Source organism: Odocoileus virginianus, chromosome 3 (genome assembly GCF_023699985.2).
Source record: "Odocoileus virginianus isolate 20LAN1187 ecotype Illinois chromosome 3, Ovbor_1.2, whole genome shotgun sequence".
In the NCBI taxonomy this organism is placed as follows: domain Eukaryota; kingdom Metazoa; phylum Chordata; class Mammalia; order Artiodactyla; family Cervidae; genus Odocoileus; species Odocoileus virginianus.
The window spans coordinates 40,257,838-40,282,918 of NC_069676.1; the positions used below are offsets into that span (position 1 = coordinate 40,257,838).

Below are 25,081 nucleotides of genomic sequence, written 5' to 3' on the forward strand. Positions count from 1 at the left end.
CATTCCTGGGCTTCAGCGACACAGCCGGCCAAGGACCTAAGGGCGGAGGCCTCCGTGGAAATCGGCAGCCGCCCCCAATCCGAGAAAGCCCTCTGGCTTCGAGCCGGGCTCCAAGGCTCCTGGGCCCCGTCCAGGCCCGCGCGGCCCTTAGATGGGCACTGTTGCCATGACTTCGCCCAAGCTAAACCGACCTGAGAGGCGGGAGCAAGGGCCCCTAAGCAACTCGTCTTAGGGAAGCGAGAAGGGTCATTTCTTTTCTCTAGGCTGATACCAGTTGAAATTTCCCCTTTTCAGCACGACTTACAGCAAACAGTATTGAGGCCAATGTCCTCTATTTATTGAACGTCTACCCCACGCTGGAACTGCGCCAGCCCTGAATGCCCATCTTCTCCCAGATGCTTCCAGAAGTCTGGGGGACCGGACCGGACCTCCTCGGGCCCTCTTTGACTCCGCCTGCCCCTCTCCCCTCGTCCCCCGCAGCCGCCTGGTTTCCGTCTCGTATCCTGAAGGCTCCCTTATCACCCACAGCCCTGTCCCACTCTTGGTATCGGCGTTCTCCGGGATAAGTTTGCAGTTTTCCTCTCCCGAGATGGAGACCCGTCCCGTTACGAACGTCCCGGGACAGCGAAGTCGGCTCTGCGCGCCCCGGGTCTCAGGTCCCCTGCGTGCTGGGCGGGTGGGTAGCGTCCACCCTGCACCCCGGGCCTCGTTTCCCTCCATTACAGTCAGGCAGGGCGGGTTTCGCCGTGCGACCCGGACCTCAGTTTCCCCACCCTTGCAGTCACGCGAGGGGATGGTGGTCCGGGTTCGCTGCTCTGGGGCGGACAAAAGACAGAAGGCCACCCGTGGCCTCGTCGTGCCGCAGGCTTTGTGGCCAGCAGTGGAAAGAGCCCCGGCGTCTCTAGAACGCCTTAAGCCGCTACCATTGCTCCGCTCGCTAACCTGAGCAACGTCTGAACTCGAAAGGGACTTCGGCCAGGTGCCCACAAACAAGATGGAGCCCTGTAGGTTTCCTGCCCGACTTCAAGATGGCAGTGAGCCTCCCTTTGACATCACGCCCGAGGTCGAGGTGGTCTCTGCCCGTTTGCAAGATGGCGGGAGGCTGGGGAAAGCACGCTTCCCACCGCCTGATCCGCCACGTACCCACTCCCAAGATGGCTTCTCCCGCAAAGCCCCACAAAAGAGGTCAGCTCCGCTAACTGGCTCTGGCGCCATCACATGGTCTCACCTCTTCCCACCTCCTCCGACTCAACCAGCCGTTTCCGCCTCGAGCTCTGACGGACGGCAGCCTTATCCAATGCCCGCCTGCCACTGTTCTTGGGCCCACCCCTCGAGCGACTTCCTAACCATTGGGAGGCGCTGGCGGGGTCCGACGGTGCTCGCCCCGCCCATCTGCGCGGCGGGAGCCAATGGGCAGAGCGCGCGGGGGACGTGTTCGGGCGTCTCCGCCATTTTGTGAGTCTATAACTCGGAGCCGTTGGGTCGGTTCCTGCTATTCCGGCGCCTCCACTCCGTCCCCCGCGGGTCTCCTGTGTGTGCAATGGACGGGTGAGTAGTGCTGGTTCGCGCTACCCGGCGCCTATATCGCTATCCAGCCTTTGCCTCGCCGCTGCCCCGTCCTCTTCGGGGCGGTACGCTCGGGGCGCCGCTCCGCCTCCACTCCAGGCCCTCGGGCGCCGCCGGGGTTTCTCTCCCTTCCCCCCAATCCTGGCGCGGTTGCGCCCGGGGAGGGGTAGCTGGGCGAGAGGCTGTAGGGATCGGGGGGGGGATGGGGGCGGCCGGACCGAGCCTTGTTCGCTTCCGGTGCCCACGCGGCCCTTCCCGAGAGCACGCGGCCGCCGCGCCGCCCTTCCCGCTTCCCGTCTGGGCCCCAGACGCACGCGCCGCTTTCGGCCCGCCGTGTGGCCCTTCCGGCGCCCCGTACAGTCTCCGCGCGCCCCTTGAGGTCCCCGCGCGCGTGCGCGCCTCCGCGCGCTCTCGGCAGCTCTGTCGCGCGTGCGCGGCCTTTCCCGCCGCGCGGACTCTACTCCGGCTTCCCCCGCCCGCCGGCCCGGGTGCGGCTGGAGACGCCGCCCTCCCGCCCGGAAGGGCGAGGGCCCTCCGCCGCCCCCTTTGTTCCCGCCCGGCGTCCCGGGGTGGCGCCCCGGGCGCCTTGGGGGCGGGGCGGCTCCGGACCTGAGCCCGCTCCACGCGTGCGGAGGTGTCGGCGCAGGCAGTGCAGCGGCCTGGCTCCGCCTTGGGAAGCTAGTAGAACCCAGCGGAGTTGCGCTCTCGTCTGGGCCCCGCGGGAAGCGTCTGGGAGCAGTTGCGGGTGTCTTGTGATGGGGAGCTTCGAGCCAGCCCTCCTTCCTCTGTCGGCCCGACCGGGCGGGGGCGGGCGGTTACCAGTGCCCGGAGGGTCACGTGCCTTCGGTGCCTCGGATTTGAAATGATAGGTTGCAGGCTGAATTAAGGTTAGCCTTTTAGAAAAATTGCTGCAACAGGAGGAACTTGATCTCGTGTTCTGCAGTCCGCTTAGGCTGGGACGTATCTTCCCACAGAAGCCCCGTCCTGACCCGGGAGCTGGGAAGCCCGGTGGGAAGAGCTCTCCTGGCGCCCTGGTCAAATTTCGGAGTTTCCCTTCCTCGTCACGGAGACGTGGTTTGGGGTGCGTCTGCGGCCTCTGGTCGGTTGTGTGGTTGCCTAGGCAGCCGGGCCTGGCCTGCTGGTGCAGCTGCAGTTTGGCCTGCTTTTTCGAAAGTCGGGGGACCTTTTGCAGAAAGGCCATCTTCTGTAAAACACTTCCTGCGTCTGCGGCCCTCCCTGAGTAGGAAGCCGCCAGCCGCTCTGGGTTAGCAGTTGGGAAACTGCGTGCTTTTCATTCTTTGTTTTTCTGGGAAGTTGTTTCTTGGCCTAGTAAGATTTTTTAAAAATCGTTGACATAGCCTTTAAGGTTTTTGTGGGGAAGAAGTGGCAGTCCCAAGTCACAGGCTGGTGAGGCTGTGGGAGGGCCGGATCCCAGGTTGTGGTGAACCCTGAGCCCGATGCTGCAGGCAGTGGCCCCAGGGCCTCTGTCCGCCAGAGGCTTGGCCAGGGGACAGGTGACATCATGGTCTCCTGTGATGGCAGGCTGGTGGCCAGGTGACCTGGTGGGGCGTAGCTGGCTAAGTTCTCCTGAGCAGACCCTTCCTGAGTCTTTAGGTGGCACCCTCCAAGGGCTCTACTGTCCCGAGGGCTTGGCCTGCAGGACCCTGGAGCCTGGGTCAGTCACACCCCACCTTCCCCAGAAGGTCACATGGACCCCGGTTGATGAGTAACTGTTGTCAGTTTGATCTGATCCTTTCCACTGGGTTGACCCCTTCTCGTCCTCTGGGGCGGCAGCTCTAACCTTGGGCCCCTGAGTTGCCTTTTCACTAGCCTGCCTTTTGCTGGAAGCGTCTCCCAAGCCTGTTCTTTTCTAGAAAGCAAGCAACAGCATTTCAATCTTAATCTGCATTTAGTGTTTCTCCAAGGGCCTGCGGAGGGGGTGTCTTTGTCTTTGGATGCATCAGAGGCGGGACCGGGGTCTTGCAGGGAGGGAGGGAGGGTAAAGGAGCCAGAGGACAATGATGGCTCCTTTTCAAGTGGCGATTAGAGGGAGGACACCTCCCTTCCCTTCCCTGAGCATTCTCATTGCTGAAGTCTTGGAGTGGGGGCCTTGTGCCGCCCCCGGCGCCCACGTGGCTGGCATGTGGTGGGTGCTTCTTGCTGATGTTTCCTTTTCTCTCTCTTTGCAGCATCGTCCCAGACATAGCAGTTGGTACAAAGGTAGGCACTGGGGATGTCGCTTTCTCCTTCTGCCCGTTCACTCTGAGGCCTGTGTACTCCGGGGGTAGGGGGGGTGTGCCACAGCCTGCTCTGTGGGAGGAGTGCGGGATGGGTAGCTCCTCTGAGGTGAGGGGCTCCCGCCCTGACTTCAGGACGTTTGCCCTGAAGTCCAGAACAGCACCTGGTTGGAGGTGGGATGCCTGGGGGCTGATGGGACTCTTTACATTTTCAAGTGGAAAAAGTGGAAGTCTCTTTCCCAGGCGGTTTAAGGGGTGGGCCTGGGTCGGGTGGATCACTGGGGGCTCTGGGGCAGATGGAGGCTGCTTCTGAGGACGTTCTCATTGAGCTCACTTTTGCTCTGAGAAGGGGGCCTCGCTGACAGAGACCGGGTGTCCTCCTCAGCCCTGGGGGTGGCCTATTATCCCTGGGAGCAGGGAGCAGCTAGTTTCTGGCTGCGGGGCCTGGGCTGGTTTCGGTTTTCCCAGGTGGACTCTTCACACGCCAGCCTTCCTGATCTTCCTGCAGATAAAACCTGTTTGTTCGGTGGCGAGAGGAGGGAGGGAGGGGGATCTCATCCAGGTGTGCTTGTAACTGGCATGGTGACACCCCCATCCCCCTGTTTCTGTGGGAGCCCATCCAGCCAGGCTGCTTCCAGAGGCTGAGGGTGCACCAGCGTGGGTGCCTCCAGGAGGGCATCCTGGGCCCCCTCTCTCAGGATAAGCACGAGCTGTGCCCTGAGTGACAGGTGTTGGGGTGTTAGTGGTGCTTAGGTGCTGTTGTCCCTGGCTCCGGGCATGCTTCGGGGGCTTCCTGGTGGTGCTGAGTTGATTTTAGAGCAGGGGCTTCAGTGTAGCTTGGCCTAACCTTTGTCCCCCCAGGGTTCTGTCCATGTGCGCTGTTTGCGCCCCAGTGGGCAGTCCCTGCTGAGCGCTGGTCACTACCTGCACTTCCCTGTGCGGGGGGGAGGGGGGGTTGCCAAGTGGGCAGACCACATAAGTATTCATGCCAGGCAGTCTGCTGTGAAAAGGGAGTTGAGGCTAAGAACGCCCCCCTCTGGAGGGAGTTCTTCCCCTGTGCATCACCTGTTGACAGGAGCTGAGATGCCCTTTTTAAAGGTTGTGCAGCTGGCGTCCATGTGGGAGCCACTTGGATGCCCTGTCCATTCTTGTCCAGCTCTGGCCAGGGGGCTTTTGTGAGCTGAAGGGAGGAATTGGTCGGCCTCCAAGTCAACTTCCCTGCCACTTAGGTGAGAATGAGGCTCAGGTGTGTTCCACCTGGTTTCTGGTTTGTTTAGGGCTGGAACTGGCCGGCTGTCCAGAGCCTGGAAGCGTCCAGGTCCCCTCCCTGCCAGGGCAGTGAGAAAAGGCATGATGGGGCAGGTCTGCCTGCACCGGTCGGGATTTTGACATTTTGCTTCATTTACATCCAACTCCAACCTGTACACATTAAGACCAAGCAGTGGTCTGAGCAGCCTTGGGTGCTGGGGAATCTGGGGTCTGGGTTCGGCAGCATGCCTATAGCTGGCGGTCTGGCAGTGAGGAGGTCCAGAACATTAGCCCCATGGCCTTGGCCTGGCTGTGCCCACTTTCTGTTCTGAGGGCTGGGGAGGGGGTCAGCGCCTGAAGGGGCTCTGGGGCACTTCAGCGCTGGACCATGGAAGGTGGGGAGGTGTCCTGGACATGAAGCCTGCTTGTTTGTAAGTGGCTGAACTGGCTGGCAGTTTAGGGGAAGGGCAGAGATAAGGTGTCCTTGATGTGAGGAGGGCAAGCTGGCAGAAAGGCAGGTTGAGGGAGAAGAAGGGTCAAGGCTGGGAGGGCGGCGGCTAGTCTCCTGCTCCTGCCAGGCACTGATTTCGTGTATCGAGGAAATCACACGCGGGTGGCCCTTTGGTGGGGTCTCATCGCCCAGCTGGCAGGAGTCTGTCTGCTTTTCTCCCTGCTTAAGCAGCATCTCAAGGGGTTCTGGGAGTTGATTCTATTAGGTTGAGACTAACAAACAAGGGAATTCTGGAGATGATATGGGCTGGGAGCCTGCCCACAGGGCAGTTGGGGAGCATGTTTGTCACCAAGGTGCCTGCTGCCTGGAGAGGTGGCGTTTCTGGTCACTGGGCTCTGGTTTCCTCAGACTGGAAAGTAGGACATACTCCTGCGGATGGCCACGGTGGGACAAGGGGGCTTTGTCCTCATGGATTGTGAGCCTGAGCCACGCAGACCCCAGACCCTGGTGGGGGGAGTGGGGAGAGGGAAGGTGGAGGTTGCCGTGACACGCAGAGGCCTTTGAGGGGCAGCCTCTGTCCCTGCCTGGGGAGAGCTCCAGGGGCTCCACAGGCGGGAAAGGAGCGGTGGGGACCGTGGGCCCTTGTAGGGCTGGTCAGGGGCTGCAGTGAGGACACTGGTTTACCTCGCCTCTCTTGCAGCGGGGATCTGACGAGCTCTTCTCTGCCTGCGTCACTAACGGACCCTTTATCATGAGCGGCACCTCGGCGTCCACAGGTAACCCCACCCACCTACCGCCTTGCCTGGTCCCTGCGCCTGCCTCCTTCACAGTCCTGGGAGCCAGGTGTGGGGACCACTTCGGCCCGGAAGCCTCCCGGTGCCGGGGAGGGCCCCACTATGAGGGAGTCTGGGGTGCCCTGTGTGACTCACAGTGCTTTTTTGCAGCAAATGGAAACGACAGCAAGAAGTTCAAGGGGGACAGCAGGAGTGCAGGCGTGCCCTCCAGGGTGATCCACATCCGCAAGCTGCCCGGTGACGTCACTGAGGGGGAGGTCATTTCCCTGGGGCTGCCCTTCGGAAAGGTCACCAATCTCCTGATGCTGAAAGGGAAGAATCAGGTATGAGGCCTGTGCCAGTTGGGGTGGGTCACAGAGGCATGCCTGGTATGAGTCGGCTCACCCTGTTCCCATGCCCAGGCCTTCATCGAGATGCACACAGAAGAGGCCGCCAACACCATGGTGAACTACTACACGTCGGTGACGCCTGTGCTGCGCGGCCAGCCCATCTACATCCAGTTCTCCAACCACAAGGAGCTCAAGACAGACAGCTCCCCTAACCAAGCGGTGCGGCACCCTCAGCTGTGGGTGGGTGGGGGCAGGGTGGGGGATGCGGGGTTGGGGCTGGGGGACTCACGGTCCTGTCCCCACAGCGGGCCCAGGCGGCCCTGCAGGCTGTGAACTCAGTCCAGTCAGGAAACCTGGCCCTGGCAGCCTCGGCCGCGGCGGTGGATGCAGGCATGGCCATGGCTGGCCAGAGCCCTGTGCTTAGGATCATCGTGGAGAACCTCTTCTACCCAGTGACCCTGGACGTGCTACACCAGGTGAAGGGACTGGGCTTCAGCTCTGGGCAGTGGGGCTGGTGCCTGGGCCCAGGCTGACCCACCACCTTCTCCCACAGATCTTCTCCAAGTTCGGCACTGTTCTTAAGATCATCACCTTCACTAAGAACAACCAGTTCCAGGCATTGCTGCAATATGCTGACCCCATGAGCGCCCAGCACGCCAAGCTGGTGAGTGGTCCCCAGGGCAGCCGTGCCCGTGGCCGCGAGGCGCCTGCTGACAGCCTCCTCGCTGTCCCCACAGTCACTGGACGGCCAGAACATCTACAACGCATGCTGTACACTGCGCATCGACTTCTCCAAGCTCACCAGCCTCAATGTCAAGTACAACAACGACAAGAGCCGCGACTACACGCGCCCTGACCTGCCATCCGGTGATAGCCAGCCCTCGCTGGACCAGACCATGGCTGCTGCCTTTGGTGAGATGCCGGGGGCAGGCCGCCCGGGCAAGACTCGTAGTTCAGGCTAGGCGCCCGCACAGCCCACCCCGCACCTGTGGGTGGGGCCCTGGCAGCCGGCTCGCACCCGTGGGTGCGATGATTAGTGTCTCGTTTGTTTCTAGGTGCGCCTGGTATAATGTCAGCCTCTCCGTATGCAGGAGCTGGTTTCCCTCCCACCTTTGCAATTCCTCAAGCCGCAGGTACTCACACACTCGCCCCAGGGCCGCCTCTGCATGTCCACATCTCGCCAGTAGCTCTGCTTCCCCGGCGGCCAACGTGGCGCAGTGCGGGGGGCCAGCCTCCTGGGCGCGGAGTCTGGACAGGGCAGGCGTTTCCAGGTTGCTGAGCCCGCTGAGGACCAGCGCCTGTGGTTGAAGGGATGCGCCCCTAGTGCATTTTGAGCGGCCTGGTAAGCGGAGCGGCATGCACTGGGTGAGCACACCTGAGCGTCCCTCCTGGGGGCCAGGCACCCACACGCGGAACAGTCCTGAGCCTGTTCTTCCGCCCGGCATGCTGCTTGCATGGTGACGGGCACCTGTGTGCACGCACGGCCAAGGCCACCGGGCTCGATCCTGCGTCCGAGAAGCCTGAGTCTTCTGTGTTGTTGGCACATATAGGTGGTCAGGCCAGTACGGTGTGCTCTGAGGAGCATGGAGGGTCGCGGGGCTGGGGGCCAGGCTGATGCCCCCACCCACCCCCCGCGTCTCTGTTTGCATGAGGATGGGCAAGACCGATTACCTTGTGGAGACTGGGCATCACACTCAGCTAACCCCATTCGCCCTGCAGGTCTCTCTGTCCCTAATGTACATGGGGCTTTGGCCCCTTTGGCTATTCCGTCGGCGGCGGCAGCAGCAGCGGCAGCAGGCCGGATCGCCATCCCGGGCCTGGCGGGGGCAGGCAACTCTGTCCTGCTGGTCAGCAACCTCAACCCCGAGGTACGTGATGCCTCTGGGAATTAGGAGTTGGGAGTGCCCCCAGTCGTAGTGCAGATGAAGCCTCTGAGCGGGCACTGGGCTCTGGAGCTGGTCCAGGCCCAGCCATGCCCGCGGGCATCCCCATCCTCCTCTCTGCGCTGACGTCACTCACTGCTGCCTCCTTTCCCGCAGTGCTTGGAGTTCTCTTGTTTCCTTAACATCTTAATTTACATTCCTAATTTCGTGATGTTGAGAGTTGGAAGTATTTGGTACACGAGAACAAACTTGAAATTTCCAGCCTAGCGAGCCTTGATCTGCAGAGGAGCGCCTTGAGAGGAGGGTGCAAGCTGAGGCCACCTGCCAGTCCCTGAGGTGGCAGCCAGACCTGGCTTGTCTCGGGGCTGGGTTAGCTCAGGGAGCTGGGGTCCAGTGATCGAGGCTCAGTATTTGCTTCTCGAGAGACGGGGTTCTTGTTTAATGAGCTGCTCTCCTGCCTGTCTGACCTCGTGTGACTCTCGGTCTCCCCAGTCCTGTCCCAGTTCCTCTGGTCAAGCTGTCCGCTCGCAGCGCCCGCGAGCCTGACTGGAGGCTCCGGTGCGGGCTGAGGAGACAGTTCCTGGAGGGCCTGGTTGGGGGAGCGAGTGGGGGGCCAGCAGGCGCCACCTCCTCCCCGAGGAGGGTGCTCCAGCTGCCTGCCCGGCGTGTGGCCTGTAATGTGTGTGGTCTTGACTGATGGGGCACCGCGTGTTTTCTTATGTATTTACTGACCTGTGTTTTTGCTACTTTTTTTCTTTTCTCCCCTTCCCCTTTCCCAATTTTTTTTCTTGCCCTGATCCGGAATTTCTTTGCCAACTGACTGCACGGTACTTCTGCTTCCTGTTGTTGCTTGAAACAAAACAAAACCATAAATAAATAAAAAAACAAAATTCCCCCTCAAACCCTGCTCTCCGGAAACCAACCTGCCCTTGAATATTAACATCCTGACAACTTCATCATCCATCAACCTGCACGCCTGCGGGGCTGCCTCCTCGTGGTGGACGATTGGCAACTCGCCCCCTGACCTCTCCCTTTCCCTGTCCCTCGCTGCCTTGCTCTGCTGTCCTCTAAAGAGAGTCACACCCCAAAGCCTCTTTATTCTTTTCGGTATGTTATCGTTCACACTTTTATTACCTTGTTTTCATGTAGTTGAGGTGGTCGTTACGCCCTGAGATTCCGACGCGTGCGGCCTGGGCTGCGGTTGCGTATTTATCTGGACTCTAGAGCACGGTTCCCTGCCCGCATGCCCTTGGCAGCGTAAATGTGTCGGTAGCATGCTACAGGATGGTTCCTTGGCAATTGACCTTTCCTGGATTTTATGGCTTCTTTGCGGAAGGCAGCCCTCCCAGTCATGCTCCCTGTGTCTAGACAGGTTCTCAGAGGCAGAATAAGCAAACTGGGGAGAGCCAGCCCTGTGTGGGAGTGTGGGTCGCGGGGACGGCGGGTGGGCGGCTGGGGCCTGGGGCTCAGCCCCCTGTCCCTGTGCTCTTGAAGGCGTGTATGGAGATGTGCAGCGCGTGAAGGTCCTGTTCAACAAGAAGGAGAACGCCCTGGTGCAGATGGCTGATGGGAGCCAGGCCCAGCTGGGTAAGGGGTGGCCTGGGAGGGCGGGGCTGTGGGTGGTGCCCAGGGCCCTCAGGTCACGTGTGCTGTCTCCCCCCACCCACCCACCCCAGCCATGAGCCACCTCAATGGGCACAAGCTGCACGGGAAGCCGGTGCGCATCACACTCTCTAAGCACCAGAGCGTGCAGCTGCCCCGTGAGGGCCAGGAGGACCAGGGCCTGACCAAGGACTATGGAAACTCACCCCTGCACCGCTTCAAGAAGCCTGGCTCCAAGAACTTCCAGAACATCTTCCCACCCTCAGCCACTCTGCACCTCTCCAACATCCCGTGAGTGCCTTTGTCTCTCAAATGCTTCCATTATCTTAATGATACCTCATTTCTGGGGCCCTCACCCATCCCTGGACATTCCTGTCCTGAGGGAATGACCTTGACCTTGCACAGACAGGCTCATACCTCTCTCCACTTGCAGGCCCTCCATCTCTGAGGAAGACCTCAAGCTTCTCTTCTCCAGTAACGGCGGGATCGTGAAAGGGTTCAAGTTCTTCCAGTGAGCAGAGCCCCCTCCCCCACTGTCCCCAGGCTCCCTGGCCCCTTGCGGCTCCTCATACCTGTGTTCCCCCACCCCTTGCAGGAAGGACCGCAAGATGGCGCTGATCCAGATGGGCTCAGTGGAGGAGGCCATCCAGGCGCTTATCGACCTGCACAACCATGACCTGGGTGAGAACCACCACCTGCGGGTGTCCTTCTCCAAGTCCACCATCTAGGCCGCCACCCAGGACCAGCCTGCCGGGCAGCCGGCGACAACTTCCATCATTCCAGATAAAAAGCCACTTTAAAAAGCAGCTGAAGTGACCTTAAAAGACCAGAGATTTTATTTTTTTAAAAGAGAAATCAGTTTACCTGTTTTTAAAAGAAATTAAATCTAATTCACTTGCTCACCTTGGGGAGGTGGGGTGCCAGCCTCAGGCTCTTGGTGACAGTGGATGGCACCACCCACCCAGCCCCTGCCCGTGCCTTCTGCTGCCTGCAGGGCGGGCGCTCCTAAACCCCCACTTGGCTTTCTTGTGCCTTAAACCCGCTGCTCTGGCAGGGCTTGCGGGGTCAGCCTCCCCTGGGATCATGTGCCTGGTGTGGTGGGGGGCTGTGGCCGCCACCCAATCCTTTAATCAAGTGTGTGATTCTCCCCCCAGCCTTGGGGCCTCCCCGGACCCTTCCCTGTTGCTTCTTCAGCTTTGTTTTCACTGTAATCTCTGTATTATGCTTCGATGCAGCTGCAGACACCTGTGCCTAGCAATATTTCCAGTTGACCAAATATTCTAATCTTTTTCATTTATATGCAAAAGAAATAGTTTTAAGTAACTTTTTATATAGCAAGATGATAAAAATGGTATGAGTGTAACCTAAACTTTTTCCTTGTGGTATGACCTTGTATACTGTACTTTTATTTTATTCCTTGTCATTGAGTCGCAGGGCAGGATCTAGTTTCCAGGGCAGACACAGCGGGGCCGGCATCTGCCGCCCGATGCCTTACACCTGACTGTCCTTTCTCCAAGGACAAGTGCTCTTCAACTTTCAGGGTTTCTTTTTTTCCTGCAAATTTTGGACCAAAGTTTTGTTTCTGTTATTTTCCTGCCTCTAATGCTGGGACCCCAGGAGGTGGGGCAGCAGCCCTCCGCTCCGGTCTTCATGCCTCGTCCTGCACTCACGGGTCCAAGGGGTGCCCCGTACGCAGGCCTCTGCTGGCCGGCCCTCGCTCGGGGCCTGGGCCTCAAGTTTCCATGTCGGGGTGGAACAAGGGTGTAAATATTTATAATTTTTTATACCTGTTGTAAGACGTGAGGGGCAGCAAATGCGGTTTTTTATGGTGACACAGATGTATATTTTGATAACAGCAATTACAGGCTCAGTATTGTAAGGAGCACGGCAGGCCCCGCCCGCTGCCGGCTTGTAATGCAGAGAGAACTGAATTAAAGCGATTTTATAACAACTTCTACCTTTTCTGTAGGCTCTTTTTTCCTGGCGGTCTGGCCAGTCTGTACTGGACTCTGAATAAACTCTCTGTATCCTGCACTTGATTCCCCTCTTTATTGGGCCTGTTGGTTTCACTGCTGTTTCTTCTGTAAACTCGGCCATGTTACCCTTCATGTGTGGGGGGGTTTCAGCCCCACCTCTACACCCAGTACTCCAGAAAGACTCAGACTGCGAGCTCTTCTCCAGGATCATCTTTTATTGTCTACCAGGACCCCCTGCTCTACCCCCCATCCCCACCCTCAGTCCTTGAACCTGCGTGCAGCCTGCATCTTCCGGTAGTAGCTCTCAGCCTCAGCCTCTGCCACCTCCCTATCACCAAGCGCCAGGCCTGCTTTGCGCCGCAGCGTTGACTCCCGGCTGCCTGGTCCCAGGGCACCATCGACTGCGCCCAGTGGGGGCAGCCCCTCACCTGTGGCCAGGTTGACAGTGGCCACAGCCCCAAACCGTGGCTCATCCTGGTCCACATCACTGACTGATGAGCCTGGGGAGATGCCCTGGGGCTTGGCCCCACTGCGGAAGCTGCGGGCCAGGTCCCCCAGCTCATAGCCACTCTCTCCCTCCACCCCCTTGGACCCGACTCCTGCTGCCTTCCACTCCCAGGGCCCATTACCCGCAGACAGGTGGACCACAGGGTGGTGGGGTGCGTGTGCATCAATGGTGACGATGCTGGCAGAGTCGCGGTCAGACGGGGACCTGTACTGGGAGGAGTCAGAGCTGGCACTGGATGAGGACGCCGTCTCGGCTGCCTTGGGGCCAGGTGCACCTGGAGCCTTGGACATGGCGATGACCTGCAGCAGCCGGGGTGGGTTGGCCACACGGGGCTGGGCCGAGGCCGCGGCCACCACAGCTCCGCTCTTCTCAGCCATCATGAGCCACTTGGCCCGCACAGCCGCGCTGCTGTTGGGGGAGAGGCCAGCTGCTGCCTGTGCCCCCTCCTCGGGGATATGAACCAGAGGTTGCGGTCCAGCCCGAGGCGGCAGGATGACACGTGGCCCGAGCCCTGGCCGAGCCTGGACTGTGGGGTACAGTGAGGGAGGTGCTGGACCCCCTTCCTCCCCCTCCTCCTCCTCCTCTTCCTCCTCCTCCTCTTCCTCTTCCTCCTCAGCCATGGGCTCTGCAGGCACCCGCAGGTGTGCAGGGCTGCCCTCGTCCGGTAGTCCCAGGCCTCGGCCCTCCAGCGACTTCTGCTTCCATTCACTAATGAGCTGCTTGGAGCGGGAGGCGTCCAGTGGAACATGGATGGTCATGTGGCGGCGGGCGGGGTCGTCTAGCGAGGGCGTGCTGACACGGGGCAGTGTGTGGCTGAAGGTCACCATGTTCTCCTTGCCCATGGGGCTGCGCGGGGCCAGCAGGTCCACATCCACGCTGGCCCGCTTTAGGCTGCCCAGCGAGGTCTTGTCGCGGGCCACAGGCCGGGGCACACCCTCTAGCCGGCTGGGTGGACCTAGCTCATCGGTGCTCACGGACTTGTTCTGCTGGTACACTGAGTCGTGGCCCCGCTGGGTCAGGGCCCTCAGCGCGTCCTTATTTGGCACCGGGGCCGCTGGTCTCTCTGCCGGTGGGGCCTGGAAGTTGCCCACTGCATGGCAGGCCTAGAGATGAGATGGGGACTGGGTGTGAGGGCTGTGGCTGGAGACCAGGGTCCCCACCGGGCCGCAGATATGCCTTGGGGGTCAGAGAGGAGGAAGTCCACCTTTCTCCCCACAGGACAAATTCTGGCCTCTGGCTACTTTGCACATTTGGCAAGTCTGGGCTCATGAGATTCTGCCTCCAGCTCCCAAGGGAGAAGATGGTAGCGTCCCCCAGGGTGGGTGGGGCTGGCCTTCCCCCTCGGGCCTCCCTGTTTGGCCCCTCACCAGGTAGGCCGCTATGCCGGCCCCAATGAGGAAGCCTGCGTAGACATCCACCGGGTGGCTGCGGTACTGCGTGATCTGGGTGAGGCCGCAGACGCCTGCCGCAATGGCGAAGGAGAACACCAGGATGGGCTTCAGCAGCTTGGTGGTGTCCGAGATGACTGAGTTGAAGTACATCTGCCAGGGGACAGGTGGGTGGTCAGGGCAGTTGGTCCCTGTGGGGCATCTGGGGTGCGGGGCAGCACTCACCGACACGTAGACAGCAGCAAAGGCAGACAGAGTGGCATGCTGGGATGGGAAGGTCTTCCTGCAAGAAACACCCAGGTGAGCCCTGAGGCTCTGGGACCTGCCTTAGTTTCCCCACATGCTTGTTGGGACAGGGCCAGGCATGCTCACCGGGCAGACAGGATGGCATGGGTGTCGTGGCCAGAGCATATGTCCTGTGTGATGTAGGGATTGGCCTCACATGACGTGCCCAGCAGGGTGTAGTTGGGTTTGCAGACAGTCAGGAAGAAGGGTGCGTGGTAGCCCGTGGCAAGCTGGATCACGTCGGTCACCAGGGCCGTGGCACACAGGCCAAACACGTGGACACCTGTGGAGTGGGAGTGTAAGGGCCAGACACGGGAGCTGGGGCCAGACCCACCACCCTCAGTGCTCAGATGCCATGGGGGACTCACCTACAAAGCGCACCGTCCGCCGAAGGAAGGAGTTGAAGTTGCAGCCGCCGGCGTGGATGCTGCCCTCGGGCCCACCTGGGCCCCCGCTGCGGCCCCACAGCCGGGACTGTAGACAGTACAGCATGCCTTCGCCCACCATGATCTGTGGACATGGAGGTGCTCAGCAAGGCTCCAGCCGGGGGCTCACAGCCAGCCCGGCCCTGCCCTGGGACTCACCGAGGCTGCGGGTGCAGCAAAGGCCAAGCTGAGGAGCATGAGCAGTGGGATGAGCTCTTCACTTGTCTCCACGTAGGGCATGGACAGCGTGCGGTCGTAGCACTGGAAGCCCACCTTAGCCGGCTTGAAGAGGTCGGTCAGCTCCAGGAAGTAAAGGGACACGATGGAGGATGCCACTATGGGCAGCTGCAGGAAGAATGCTGGCCAGGGTCACACCATGCTCGTTCACTGAGTGAGTCATCCACCCACAAATTCAGTCCTATCACTGACCCATCCACCCATCTGTGCTGTTCACCCACTGATCAGCTCATTCATCAACCGAGTCACCCACCACCCATACATGCATCTAACAGAGCCATTCCTGCACCCAAGATTAACTCATCAATCCACTAAGCACCCTATCAACTTCCAACATCCATCTATTCATTTAGTCATTTTCCATCCATCTGACCCCCACCCATCTGTCTATCCACTGATCCTCCCTTCTATCCATCTATCCCCTCATCTTTCATTCCTTCCATCCATCCACCCACCCATCTAGCCATTGTCTTCCATCATCCATCCATCAATCCACCATCCATTCATCCATTTACTCATGCTGGCTTCCTTCCTCCATCAACCCATCCATCCATATATCCATTCACTATTACATCCATCCAGCTACCACCAATTAAACCATTTATCTTTTCATCCAAACACCCACCCCTCTGTCCATCAACTTTCAACATCCATCCATCCATTTATTCATTATCCATCTGATACCCACCTACTAACTCATCCTTCCTCCCATCTATCATCCATCCATCCATCCACCATCTTTCCTTCCTTTCTTCCTTCCATTCATCCTATCTACCTGCCTATCCTCCCATCCATCCACCTATCATCTATCCATCATCCCATCGATCCACTCATCCAATTATCCTTTCATCCAAACACCTATCCTCTGCCCACCAAATTCCAACATCCATTCATCCAATTATTCATTTTCCATCAATCCACTACCCATCTGTCCATCTATACACCCACCCACCCTCCCTTCTGTCCATCCATCCATATACACATCCCTTCTGCTGTCCTTCCATCATCCATCCAATCTACCATTCATCCACCCCTCCTTCCTTCATGTATTCACCCATTCATCCATCATCCATCCAATCTACCATTCATCCACCCCTCCTTCCTTCATGTATTCACCCATTCATCCATCATCCATCCACACCTGCTTCCTTCCATCTATCTACCCATACATCCATTCACTTACTCTCCCATCCATTCATCTACCCACCTGCCATCCTCCCTCCCAAAATAAATCCATCAATCCATCATCCATTCCTAAATCCACTATCTATCCATTACCGTCCATTCAATCATCCATTCATCCAGACACCCATCCCTCCATCCATTAACCTCCATCTATTCATTTATCCATTTTTTAACCATCAAACCACTCGCCCATCCACCCATCTGTTGATCCATTTATCCATTCTCCCATCCATCCCTCCATAAATTTCCATCAGCCATCCACCCACCTACTCACCCGCCCATGTTTCCATTCATCCTTCTGCCCAACCACTCATCTACCCACCCACGCTTCCTTCCATCCACCCATCCTCACATCCATCCATGAATCAACTATCCATCCACTTACCATCTATCCATCAACTCACACATCCAATTACCCATCCCTCTATCCATCAACTTCCAATATCTTTCTATCCATTTATTCATTTCCCATCCATCAGGCCACCCAGCCAGCCACATATCCATCCTGCCATCCATCCTCCATCCTTCCTTCCACCCATCAACCTACCCACCCATCCACTCACCTGTCCCTCCATCAACCCATCCATCATTCATTTATTCAAAAACATCCACCCATAAACTTACAACACCTTTCCATCCATTTATTCATTATCCATCCATCTGACCACCCATGCTCCCATGTACCACCCATCTATCCATGCCCTGACTCATTCACCCACCTATCATCCATCTATCTATCTTTCATCTCCATCCATCAATCCACCATTCATTCATCCATCTACTTATGCCTGTTTGGTTGTTCCATCCATCCATATATACATCTACTTACTCACCCATCTATCTACCCATCCATTGACCCACTCACCCACCATGCACCGATCCATCTATCCATCAACTTATTTCCCCCAGTTAACTGTCATCCATCCAGTCCACCATCCATCCTCCCTTTTTTCCATCCATCCAAGCAACCATCCTCCATCCTTCACCAATCAATCTACCTTCTATCCATCCACTTATGTTTGCTTGCTTACTTTTTCATTCCTTCTACCCATCCACTTACCCAGTCACCCATCCTTCCTTCCATCCATCCATCCATCCATCAATCCATCCATCCACCCACTAATCACTTCATTCATTTCTCTCCAAGGCACCTTTGCTGCCTTGAACAATCTGGGAAGGGCAGACAGGTTCCTTCCTCTTGGCCTCTTCTCTCAGGGATGGATGGATGGATGCACTTAGACCTGCCTCTGGGGTCCTGGCCCTCCTTGGAGACACCCTTCCTGGCTCCAGCCTGTTCATCTCTTCTGCTGCTTTTTCTCCTCTGCACCCCATACCCCTACATGCCAGCTTCACACTAAGCCCCGGGAAAATGGGTGTTGGGCCTGAATAAATGAATTTTTATTTATAAATGAATTCTTTGAGTTGCTTATTCACACAACGTCCTTCTGCACAACCTGATCATGTGCCCCCAGGTGATGGGCACAGGGTACACATGACATTCTTTCTTGCTCAGAGCAGTTATGAGGAACAGGTGGGAGGTTGAGGTTCGGGAAAGCTGAGCTGCACCTGACCGAGTCGCTGACAGTGTGCTCGAGGAGGGCAGCGGGGCAGGCTTTACACCGCCACTCACTCACCCACTCACACTGCAAAGCACTGACTGAGCAGTTTCCAGTGGAAGCAAACCCTCCCAGTGTCCTCTGCCTCCCCTCTGGTCCATGGGTCTCAAACTGATGCATCCACTGGGGCCAGCACCTCTGGGACCAAAGTGTAGGTGGGCTCCTAAGGGGCTCAGCTGCCTTGGGAAGCTCCCACCTCCACTCTCTCTCTACAGTGCCTTGAGCAGGGCCTCCGCTCTCCATGCAATCCCGGCTGGAGGCTTCCAGAGAGGAAATGCCAAAGTTGGGTGAGCTGGGTTTGAAGGAGCTGGGCTGGTGGTGTCCAAGAAGCATTTATGGAGCACCTGCTGCATGAAGGCAGGAGGCCCAAGGCAACTGAGTGAAGCGGTTCATGGCCACCTGCCTGGGCTTGTATCACGGCTCCTCCCCTTCCCTGTGCCTCAGTCTTCCGAGCTGAAAACAGGAACAATACAGTGGCCACCCCGCAGGATGTCTGTGTAGGACTGGATGAGCAAACACATTGAAAGCACTTAGCATCTGGCTCAGTGGGCAGATGGTGTCCAGCCACAGAGAGGGTTTAGGGTACAGCTGTAACATCAGCAAATCTTTCCACAAGAGGGTCACATTGAAGACCTCCCCCATGCCTTTCCAAGCCCCCCGGCAAAGTGGCTGTAACGCCTGGCCAGCTCCCCCTGCTTCTCCTCCAGCCCTCTGCCCACATCTCCCTGCCAGACCCAGCTGGAAGCACCTGGTGGCAGGGTGGGTTGGTAGCAGGGGCCCCACTTCAGAGTCTGCCACTCCCTGAGGGTCTGTAAGTGCCTCCTAAATCCCACCACCCACTTCTCACTGCTTCCAGAGACCCTCAGCTGAAAACCAGGAACCCCTCAGAGCATATCTGCCCCAATGGAAAATCATTCACACACGATGGCGGGCTAGCGTGCTTGCTTTGGGGGCATGTGTATTTAAGAATGAAATAATGTAATACTGGGCTTCCCTGGTGGCTCAGACGGTAAAGAATCTGCCTGCAATTCAGGAGACCCGGGTTCGATCCCTGAGTCGGAAAGATCTCCTGGAGAAGGCAGTGACTACCCACTCCAGTATTCTTGGACTTTCCAGGCAGCACTAGTGGTAAAGAACTTGCCTCCCAATCCAGGAGATGTAAGTGATGCAGGTTCGATTCCTGGGTCTGGAAGATCCCCTGGAGGAGGAAATAGCAACTAGCAACCCACTCCAGTATTCCTGCCTGGAGAAGCCCATGGACGGAGGAACCTGTGGGCTACAGCCCACAGGGTCGCAAAGAGCCCGACACTACTGAAGGAACTTACCACACACACACAAACATAATGCTGGCAGTACAGGAAATGCAGACCAGGGCTGGGATATGGCTTTGCACCTCTCAGGTTGGTCAAAATTCAAACATCACCAACACAGGTGCAGACACAACTATGGGGAAACAGGCAAGTGCAGAGGCCTCAGTAGGAGGAATCTGGGATCTTTCCACACCCTGCTCGCTACAGATGCACAATGCAGACAAGCTCTGCATTCTGTGCAGGGTGACACAGGCCAAAGAGTTTACAGTCTCCTCCTAGGAATGCCTGTGAGACATCAAGGCTAGGAAACCCCCCAAATGCCCAACTCCCTAGGGCTGGCACTGGAGTACTACGGGGCAGTGAAAAATGATGGGGCAATGGTAAACAAAGATCTCTGCTAGAAACACCAAGGGCAGGGACTTCGCTGGTGGTCCAGTGGCTAAGACTCCGCACTCCCAGGGGCCCAGGTTTGATTGCTGGTCAGGGAACTAGATCCCACATGCTGCAACTAAAGATCCTGCATTCCACAACTAAGACCCTGCCTGCAGCCAAAGAAAAAAAAGGCCAAGGGCAGAACCTTCGTTTCTACAGGTGGTGGGGGAAGGGCTACATACGGTGAACTTGAATGGGAGGCTGGCTATAGTCGTTTCAGTCCTGTTGGACTCTTTGCCACCCCACAGACTGTAGCCTACCAGGCTCACTGTCCATGGGGATTCTCCAAGCAAGGATACTGGAGTGGGTTGCCCTGCTCTCCTGGGGATCTTCCTGATCCAGGGATTGAACTCACAACTCTTACTCTCCTGCATTGGCAGGCCGGTTCTTTACCACTAGCACCACCTGGTAAGCCCTGGATGAAAGGCTTTCTGGAAAGGGACACAGGTGAGAGTAGTGGGAAGTTGAGGGGAGCTGAGGGTGGGGGCTGCCTCCGTGTGGCCTGTAGAACACTGAGGAGGAATAACCTACTGTAACAAGGATTCAAATGCAAACTTGAAAAACTAACCAGGTTTTCTGCCTGTGGGGGAGGTAACCAGCCATCTGGGTGACCCTGCTCAGGGTAGGGTTGGGTACTATCTGCTCAGGTCAGGGGGACTTCTCCACCCACGCCTAGTCTGGGCCCCTCACTCCAGCCGGGTTTCCTGGCGTGTAGAGTAAGAGGCATTGTGGGTAACCCAGGTACTGATCAGGTGGATTCGCCTCACCAGCACTTCACCAGCGCTCAGGATGTGCCCGGTGGCTGCACTTAACTATCTTATTTTGCAGCACTCCTGAGGCCCTCACTACATGCGCAGCCTGTTCTGTCAGAGCTCAGGAAGTGCACGAGCCTCGACGATTAGCAGAGGAGGAATTTCAATTCAGACACTCAGGCCTCCGGCCTTCACGTTGCAGGAAGACATCGCACCCATACCGCGCCCCCCTCCCCGCCCGCCCACCGCGCCCAGCACCTTGCTCCAGCCCCTTCGTGTGAGCTGCTGACCCGAACCCCGGACTGAAGGTCCCGCCTCGAGCATCTGTCCAGCTCCCGCAAAGCCCAGAACATTCTCTTGCAACTCCTACTCGTCCTGCAAAGCCCAACTGTTCTGACCGTCCTCCCCGCGCCCTCACACACCCAGGCCCCTGGCTGTGCTCGCCCCGGTCCCTCGGCGTGAGGGTCCCCAGGGCCGGCTGAACGGAGGCCTCTGCCCCGCCCCCACCAGCGCGACCTCCCCCCAGTCACCTCCACGAAGTAGAAGCAGGGCAGAAGCGTCATGCTGTCCTTCGGGCTTTTATTCTTCTCCTTGGTCGAGATCATCGTGCCGGGGGCGCCACAAACCGTAGTTGGAGGGGACAAAGCCGCGCTGGAGGAGGGGAGGCGCAGACTGAGCCCTGGGGGACCAGGTGCCCGGAGCCCGCGGAGGAGCGGCGGGCCGGGATCCACAGAAAACGCCCAGGGAAACTGAGGCCGCGAGGCGGGGGCCGCGGCCGCCCCTGGCGCACTGCGGTCCTGCCCAACCCTCCGACTGCCTCCCCGGATGGAGGGGCCGCAAGAGGGCTCGGCAGAGAGGGCGGGGTCGGCCTGGTCGAGAGCCTCCGGGCCGGGGTCCCACCCGCGAGTCAGGGCTGGGGCCTCCGGGACCCGGAGGACCGGAGCCCGTGGAGGGGTGGGGTCCGCGCTCCGCCCGCAGGCCCCTCACCTGGCGCGCCCGCGCTCGGAGGGCGGAGCTGGCGGCGGCTGGGGCTGCGGCGCGGCGGGCACAAAGCCGGCCCCGCCCCCGCGCGGGCGGAGGGGGGGGGGGCGGAGAGCGAGTGGCCCCGCCCGGTCTGAGACCCCGCGCCTGGCGGCCTGGAGGCTGCGCCTTTGTCTCGGCGCTTCGAGGGCGCCGCGCGCGTCCGTCGCCGTCCCCGCCTCCCGGCTCCGCGCCCTCGGTCTCTGGGTCTCTGGGATCTACGTCCCCCGCGGCGGGGAGCACCAACCGGAGTCTGAGGGCTCCTCCCCTCCCGGGCGGCTCAGATGGTCCCGGGTAGCCCCATCCAGGCTGGACGCGGGCGGGGTCTCCGGGCCTCCCGCGTCTCTGCCCCCCTCCCCGGTACGCGTTTCCATGGCGAGTTCCCTGGGCGCCTGGGCCATCGGGAGACAAAAGAAGCTGGGGGTGGGGGTAGGGGCGCTGTCTCGCTCCCGGGCCCGCGCCTCGCCCACCTGCCCTACATCTTCCCCCAGCCACTCGGGGTCCACCCTCCACTGGTCCGACCGCGGCCCCTCGCCTGGCTCGCAGCATCGGAGGCGCAAGGCCCGGGAAGCTCCGGGATGCTCCGCGATGCGCGCGGAGCGGGAGGGCCCTCGTGGTGAATTCACGTGAGGCTCCTTAGGCAGCGCTTGCTGTTTGCAGGTGTTTCCACAGTCATGAGGGGTGGGGGCCAGCTAACCATCATTTGACAAATGGGGAAACAGGCCCCCGGGCACTTAAATCACTGTCCACAGTCTCCAGGCCCCAGACAGCAGGATTTTCTTTGGCTCATTTTGTTCACTATCTCCTGTACACCTAGCCCGGTACAGTCACGGGGGAGCCGTCGAGAACCGGGACAGACCCTCAAAATAAGTCCTGCGGTTAAACGTCCAGTTGGATGGGGGGGTGGGGGGAGGGCTGCGCGGCCGGAGAGCCCAGTGTGTGCAGCCATCCATACTCCAGACCCTTCCTGGCTGCGGCCCTTCTTGTGTTAAGACAATCAACTCCATGTGTCTTCAAAGATGATCCTCCGTGTGGTTAAGGGTGGGGTCCAGAGAGTTGATCCCACCGGGGTCTCAGTTCCCTCACCTGGAAATGGGCATAACAAGACGGCTTGGTGTAGGGGACACATTTGGCATGTCTGTCCCACCTCCCCAGGCCTGATGCCCACTTGGACTCCGTTTCCCAGCCAGGCAGGGGCAGAACCTGGGCTGGACAGCCGTTGGGAATCGCTGGTGTTGAAAGGTGACCACAAACTGTCCTCTGGAGGTAGGAGGAAGGGAAATGGGGCAATCATGCTTGATGCCTCCTGGGGGCATGGGCAGAAACGAAGGAATGTCCCCAGAGACCTTCCTGACAGCTTGGGGAACCAGGAGAGAGTCTGGGGCAGTATCAGGAGTGGTGGGGGGGGAATTCTTCCTCCTTGGATCCCCAGTGGTGGAAAGGAAGCGAGGTCCAGCTCTGATGGTACGTGGCTCAGCAGCAGCCAGGGGTGGGGGGTGGGAGGGTGATGACTTGATTCTGGGCACTAGGGAGCCATGGCAGAGTTTAGAGCAGGCAAGAGGGTGGAACACACCAGGTGCTGCTCAGAGACTCCTGAACACATTAATACACTGGATGCTCAACACAGCTCTATGTGTTGGGGGCGGGGGGGCGTTAATGTCCTGCTGCACAGACAGGGAAACTGAGGCCCAGAAAGGGGCCCCTGAGATCACCCAGTAGGAAGGGATGTAGGAAGGGATCTCTGGACCCCAGCGTCACCCAGCTCAACCGGCTGTGCTCTGGGAGAGACGGCAGCTGGGTCCATAGGAACGGACGGTGTGGGTGGCATGCTGGGGACTCGGGGTAGGGGGTGGGGGGAAGCATGGGTGGGATCCTAGGAGGGTGGAGATGGGAAGCAGTCTTGGGGGGGTGGACACTGGACTGGGGTAGGGTCCGGTCCTGGGGGCTGTGCTAGGGACACGGCTCAGCTGTGGGGCCATAAACACAGCAGGGATCAGTCTGAACCCCAGGACCCCACCATTTCAGCTCGGCGGAGGACCCTGAGGCCTAGCAGGGGACCCTGACACCTGCTCCCTCCACCTTCCCCAGTACTGCCCTGGAAGAGCCCCCCACAGCCCCAGACACCAACTGGTGACCTGAGACGTAGGGTCCACCACCAGCCCAACCTCTTAGTGTCACCTTGGAAATAAATCCTCTTTTAAAAAATACTTGAGGCATCAGACTTCCCTGATGGTCCAGTTGTTAAGAATTCGCCTGCCAATGCAGGGGATGTGGGTTCAATTTCTGGTCCAGGAAGACCCCACATGTTGCAGAGCAACTAAGCCCATGTGCCACAACTGCTGAGCCCGAGTGTGGAAACAGGTGAAGCCCACATGCCCTAGAGGCCATGCTCCGCAAGAGAAGCAACTGCAGTGAGAAGCCCCCACAATGTAACTAGAGAGCAGTTCCTGCTCACTGCAGCTAGAGAAAGCCCACATGGCAGCAAAGACCCAGCAGAGCCATAAGTAAATAATAAAAGCTGAGGTGTCAAAAATAAGTAAAAATTTTAAGTTGATGTGAAATTCACTTGACATAAGATCAGCCATCGTAAGTTATACCATCCACTGGCTTTTGGAGCATTTAGAGTTGTGCAACCATTTAATTCTAGAACATTCCATGTCCCCCAAAGAAACCTTGTTTCCTTCAGCTATTATTCCCCTAACCCCCTAAACCCCCAGTCCCTGACAACCAGGAACCCACCCTGTGTGTCTGTGGATCGCCCTGTTCTGGAAGTTTCCCATAAGTGGAATCACACCCTGTGTGTCTTTCTGTGTCTGCTTCTCTCACCGAGCATCGTGTTCTCAGGGTCTCTCCATGTGGTAGCAAGTGTCAGGGCTTCACCCCTCTTCACAGTTGAGGGATGCTCTCATGTGTGGAGGGACACGTTTGTCTGCTGAAGGGCATTTGGTTGCCTCCAGATCCTGGCAGCTGTGACTCACACTGTGAACATGCATGTGCAGGTTTATGGGCCCTGTTTTCAGTTTTACTGGGCCTGCACCTTGGAGTGGAGGTGCTGAGTAACAGGATAATTCAGTCTTTGAGGAGCTGCCTGGCTTTTCCTAGCGGCTGCAGGGTTTTGCATCTCAGCCAGTGTGTCTGAGTTCCAGTTTCCCACCTCCTCACCAACACTGTGTTTGTTCTGCCCTTTTCATCCTAGCCATCCTAGTGGGTGTGAAGTGGTGTCTCGCTGTTGTTTTCATTTGCATTTCCCTGATGACTAATAATTTTAAACATCTTCATGGCATGTTGGCCGTTTGTGTCTCTTGGGAGAAATGTCTATTCAAACCTTCTGCCCATTTTTAAGTGGATGGTTTGTTTTTGTTGTTGAGCTGTGAGAGCTCTTTATATATTCTGGATACGCAACCCTGTCTTTCTCTATGCTTGTCCTCATCTCTTGCTCAGGTACTGGATGCCTAAAACTTCTGAAGACCCTACTTTGAGGCCGGAGAAGGGCAGGCAATGTCTCCAGCACCTCAAGGCTCTGGGGGCTCCATGCACCTGCCCACTATATAGATGCACAGACTAAGGGCAGGTGGGGGACCCAGCCACATACCTACAGGTAAAAATCCTGTAGGTGAAAAGCTGGCCACAAAAGGCCACAGAGTTTGTGTGATTCCGCTGATGGGAAACGTCAAGAACAGGCAAATCCATAGGCACAGAGAGTGGGTTCATGGTTATCAGGGGTTGGGGGACAGGGTGTGACTTCTGATAGCTACTTTTTACTTTTGGGGTGATGAAATGTTCTAAAATTGGGGTGATGGCTGCATAACTCTGTGAAGATACTGAAAACCATGAAAC

General features: G+C 58.3%; 2 protein-coding genes across 7 annotated transcripts; one reads left to right on the forward strand and one right to left on the reverse strand.

The window, feature by feature from the left end:
* Positions 1-1,437: 1,437 nt before the first annotated feature.
* On the forward strand, positions 1,438-12,061 carry PTBP1 (polypyrimidine tract binding protein 1). Of its 2 annotated transcripts, XM_020890301.2 has the most exons (15): positions 1,438-1,548; positions 3,756-3,786; positions 6,203-6,278; positions 6,447-6,619; positions 6,698-6,844; positions 6,931-7,101; positions 7,179-7,289; positions 7,363-7,537; positions 7,681-7,758; positions 8,345-8,493; positions 9,582-9,615; positions 10,003-10,095; positions 10,185-10,401; positions 10,544-10,621; positions 10,706-12,061. In XM_020890301.2, the coding sequence occupies exons 1-15, from the start codon at positions 1,541-1,543 to the stop codon at positions 10,836-10,838; spliced, it is 1,674 nt and encodes a 557-aa protein (XP_020745960.1). In that variant the 5' UTR covers positions 1,438-1,540; the 3' UTR covers positions 10,839-12,061. The 2 variants fall into 2 exon arrangements, with proteins under 2 accessions (XP_020745960.1, XP_020745961.1); XM_020890302.2 differs by lacking the exon at positions 7,681-7,758.
* Positions 11,685-22,140, reverse strand: PLPPR3 (phospholipid phosphatase related 3). 5 transcript variants are annotated; one of them, XM_070465263.1, is made up of 8 exons: positions 21,212-21,471; positions 20,755-20,875; positions 14,852-15,037; positions 14,636-14,777; positions 14,355-14,550; positions 14,208-14,265; positions 13,962-14,135; positions 11,685-13,697 (listed from the first exon to the last, which is right to left on the reverse strand). In XM_070465263.1, exons 2-8 carry the CDS (start codon positions 20,827-20,829, stop codon positions 12,345-12,347), a joined length of 2,184 nt encoding a protein of 727 aa, XP_070321364.1. In that variant the 5' UTR covers positions 20,830-20,875; positions 21,212-21,471; the 3' UTR covers positions 11,685-12,344. The 5 variants fall into 5 exon arrangements, with proteins under 5 accessions (XP_070321364.1, XP_020745955.2, XP_020745957.2 ...); XM_020890296.2 differs by lacking the exon at positions 21,212-21,471 and adding an exon at positions 21,715-22,140 and having other exon boundaries at positions 13,962-14,265; XM_020890298.2 differs by lacking the exon at positions 21,212-21,471 and adding an exon at positions 21,492-21,672 and having other exon boundaries at positions 13,962-14,265.
* Positions 22,141-25,081: the final 2,941 nt, after the last annotated feature.

What these genes read in the sequence shown, in the direction of transcription:
- PLPPR3 (XM_020890296.2), bottom strand. Translation starts at nt 20,829, where the DNA reads ATGATCTCGACCAAGGAGAAGAATAAAAGCCCGAAGGACAGCATGACG. An exon ending in GCGGACGGTGCGCTTTGTAG is followed by an intron (nt 14,551 to 14,635) that starts GTGAGTCCCCCA and finishes CCCACTCCACAG; the next exon opens with GTGTCCACGTGTTTGGCCTG. An exon ending in CATGCCATCCTGTCTGCCCG is followed by an intron (nt 14,266 to 14,354) that starts GTGAGCATGCCT and finishes TGTTTCTTGCAG; the next exon opens with GAAGACCTTCCCATCCCAGC.
- PTBP1 (XM_020890301.2), top strand. An exon ending in TGCTGAAAGGGAAGAATCAG is followed by an intron (nt 6,620 to 6,697) that starts GTATGAGGCCTG and finishes TCCCATGCCCAG; the next exon opens with GCCTTCATCGAGATGCACAC. An exon ending in CTGCACCTCTCCAACATCCC is followed by an intron (nt 10,402 to 10,543) that starts GTGAGTGCCTTT and finishes CTCCACTTGCAG; the next exon opens with GCCCTCCATCTCTGAGGAAG.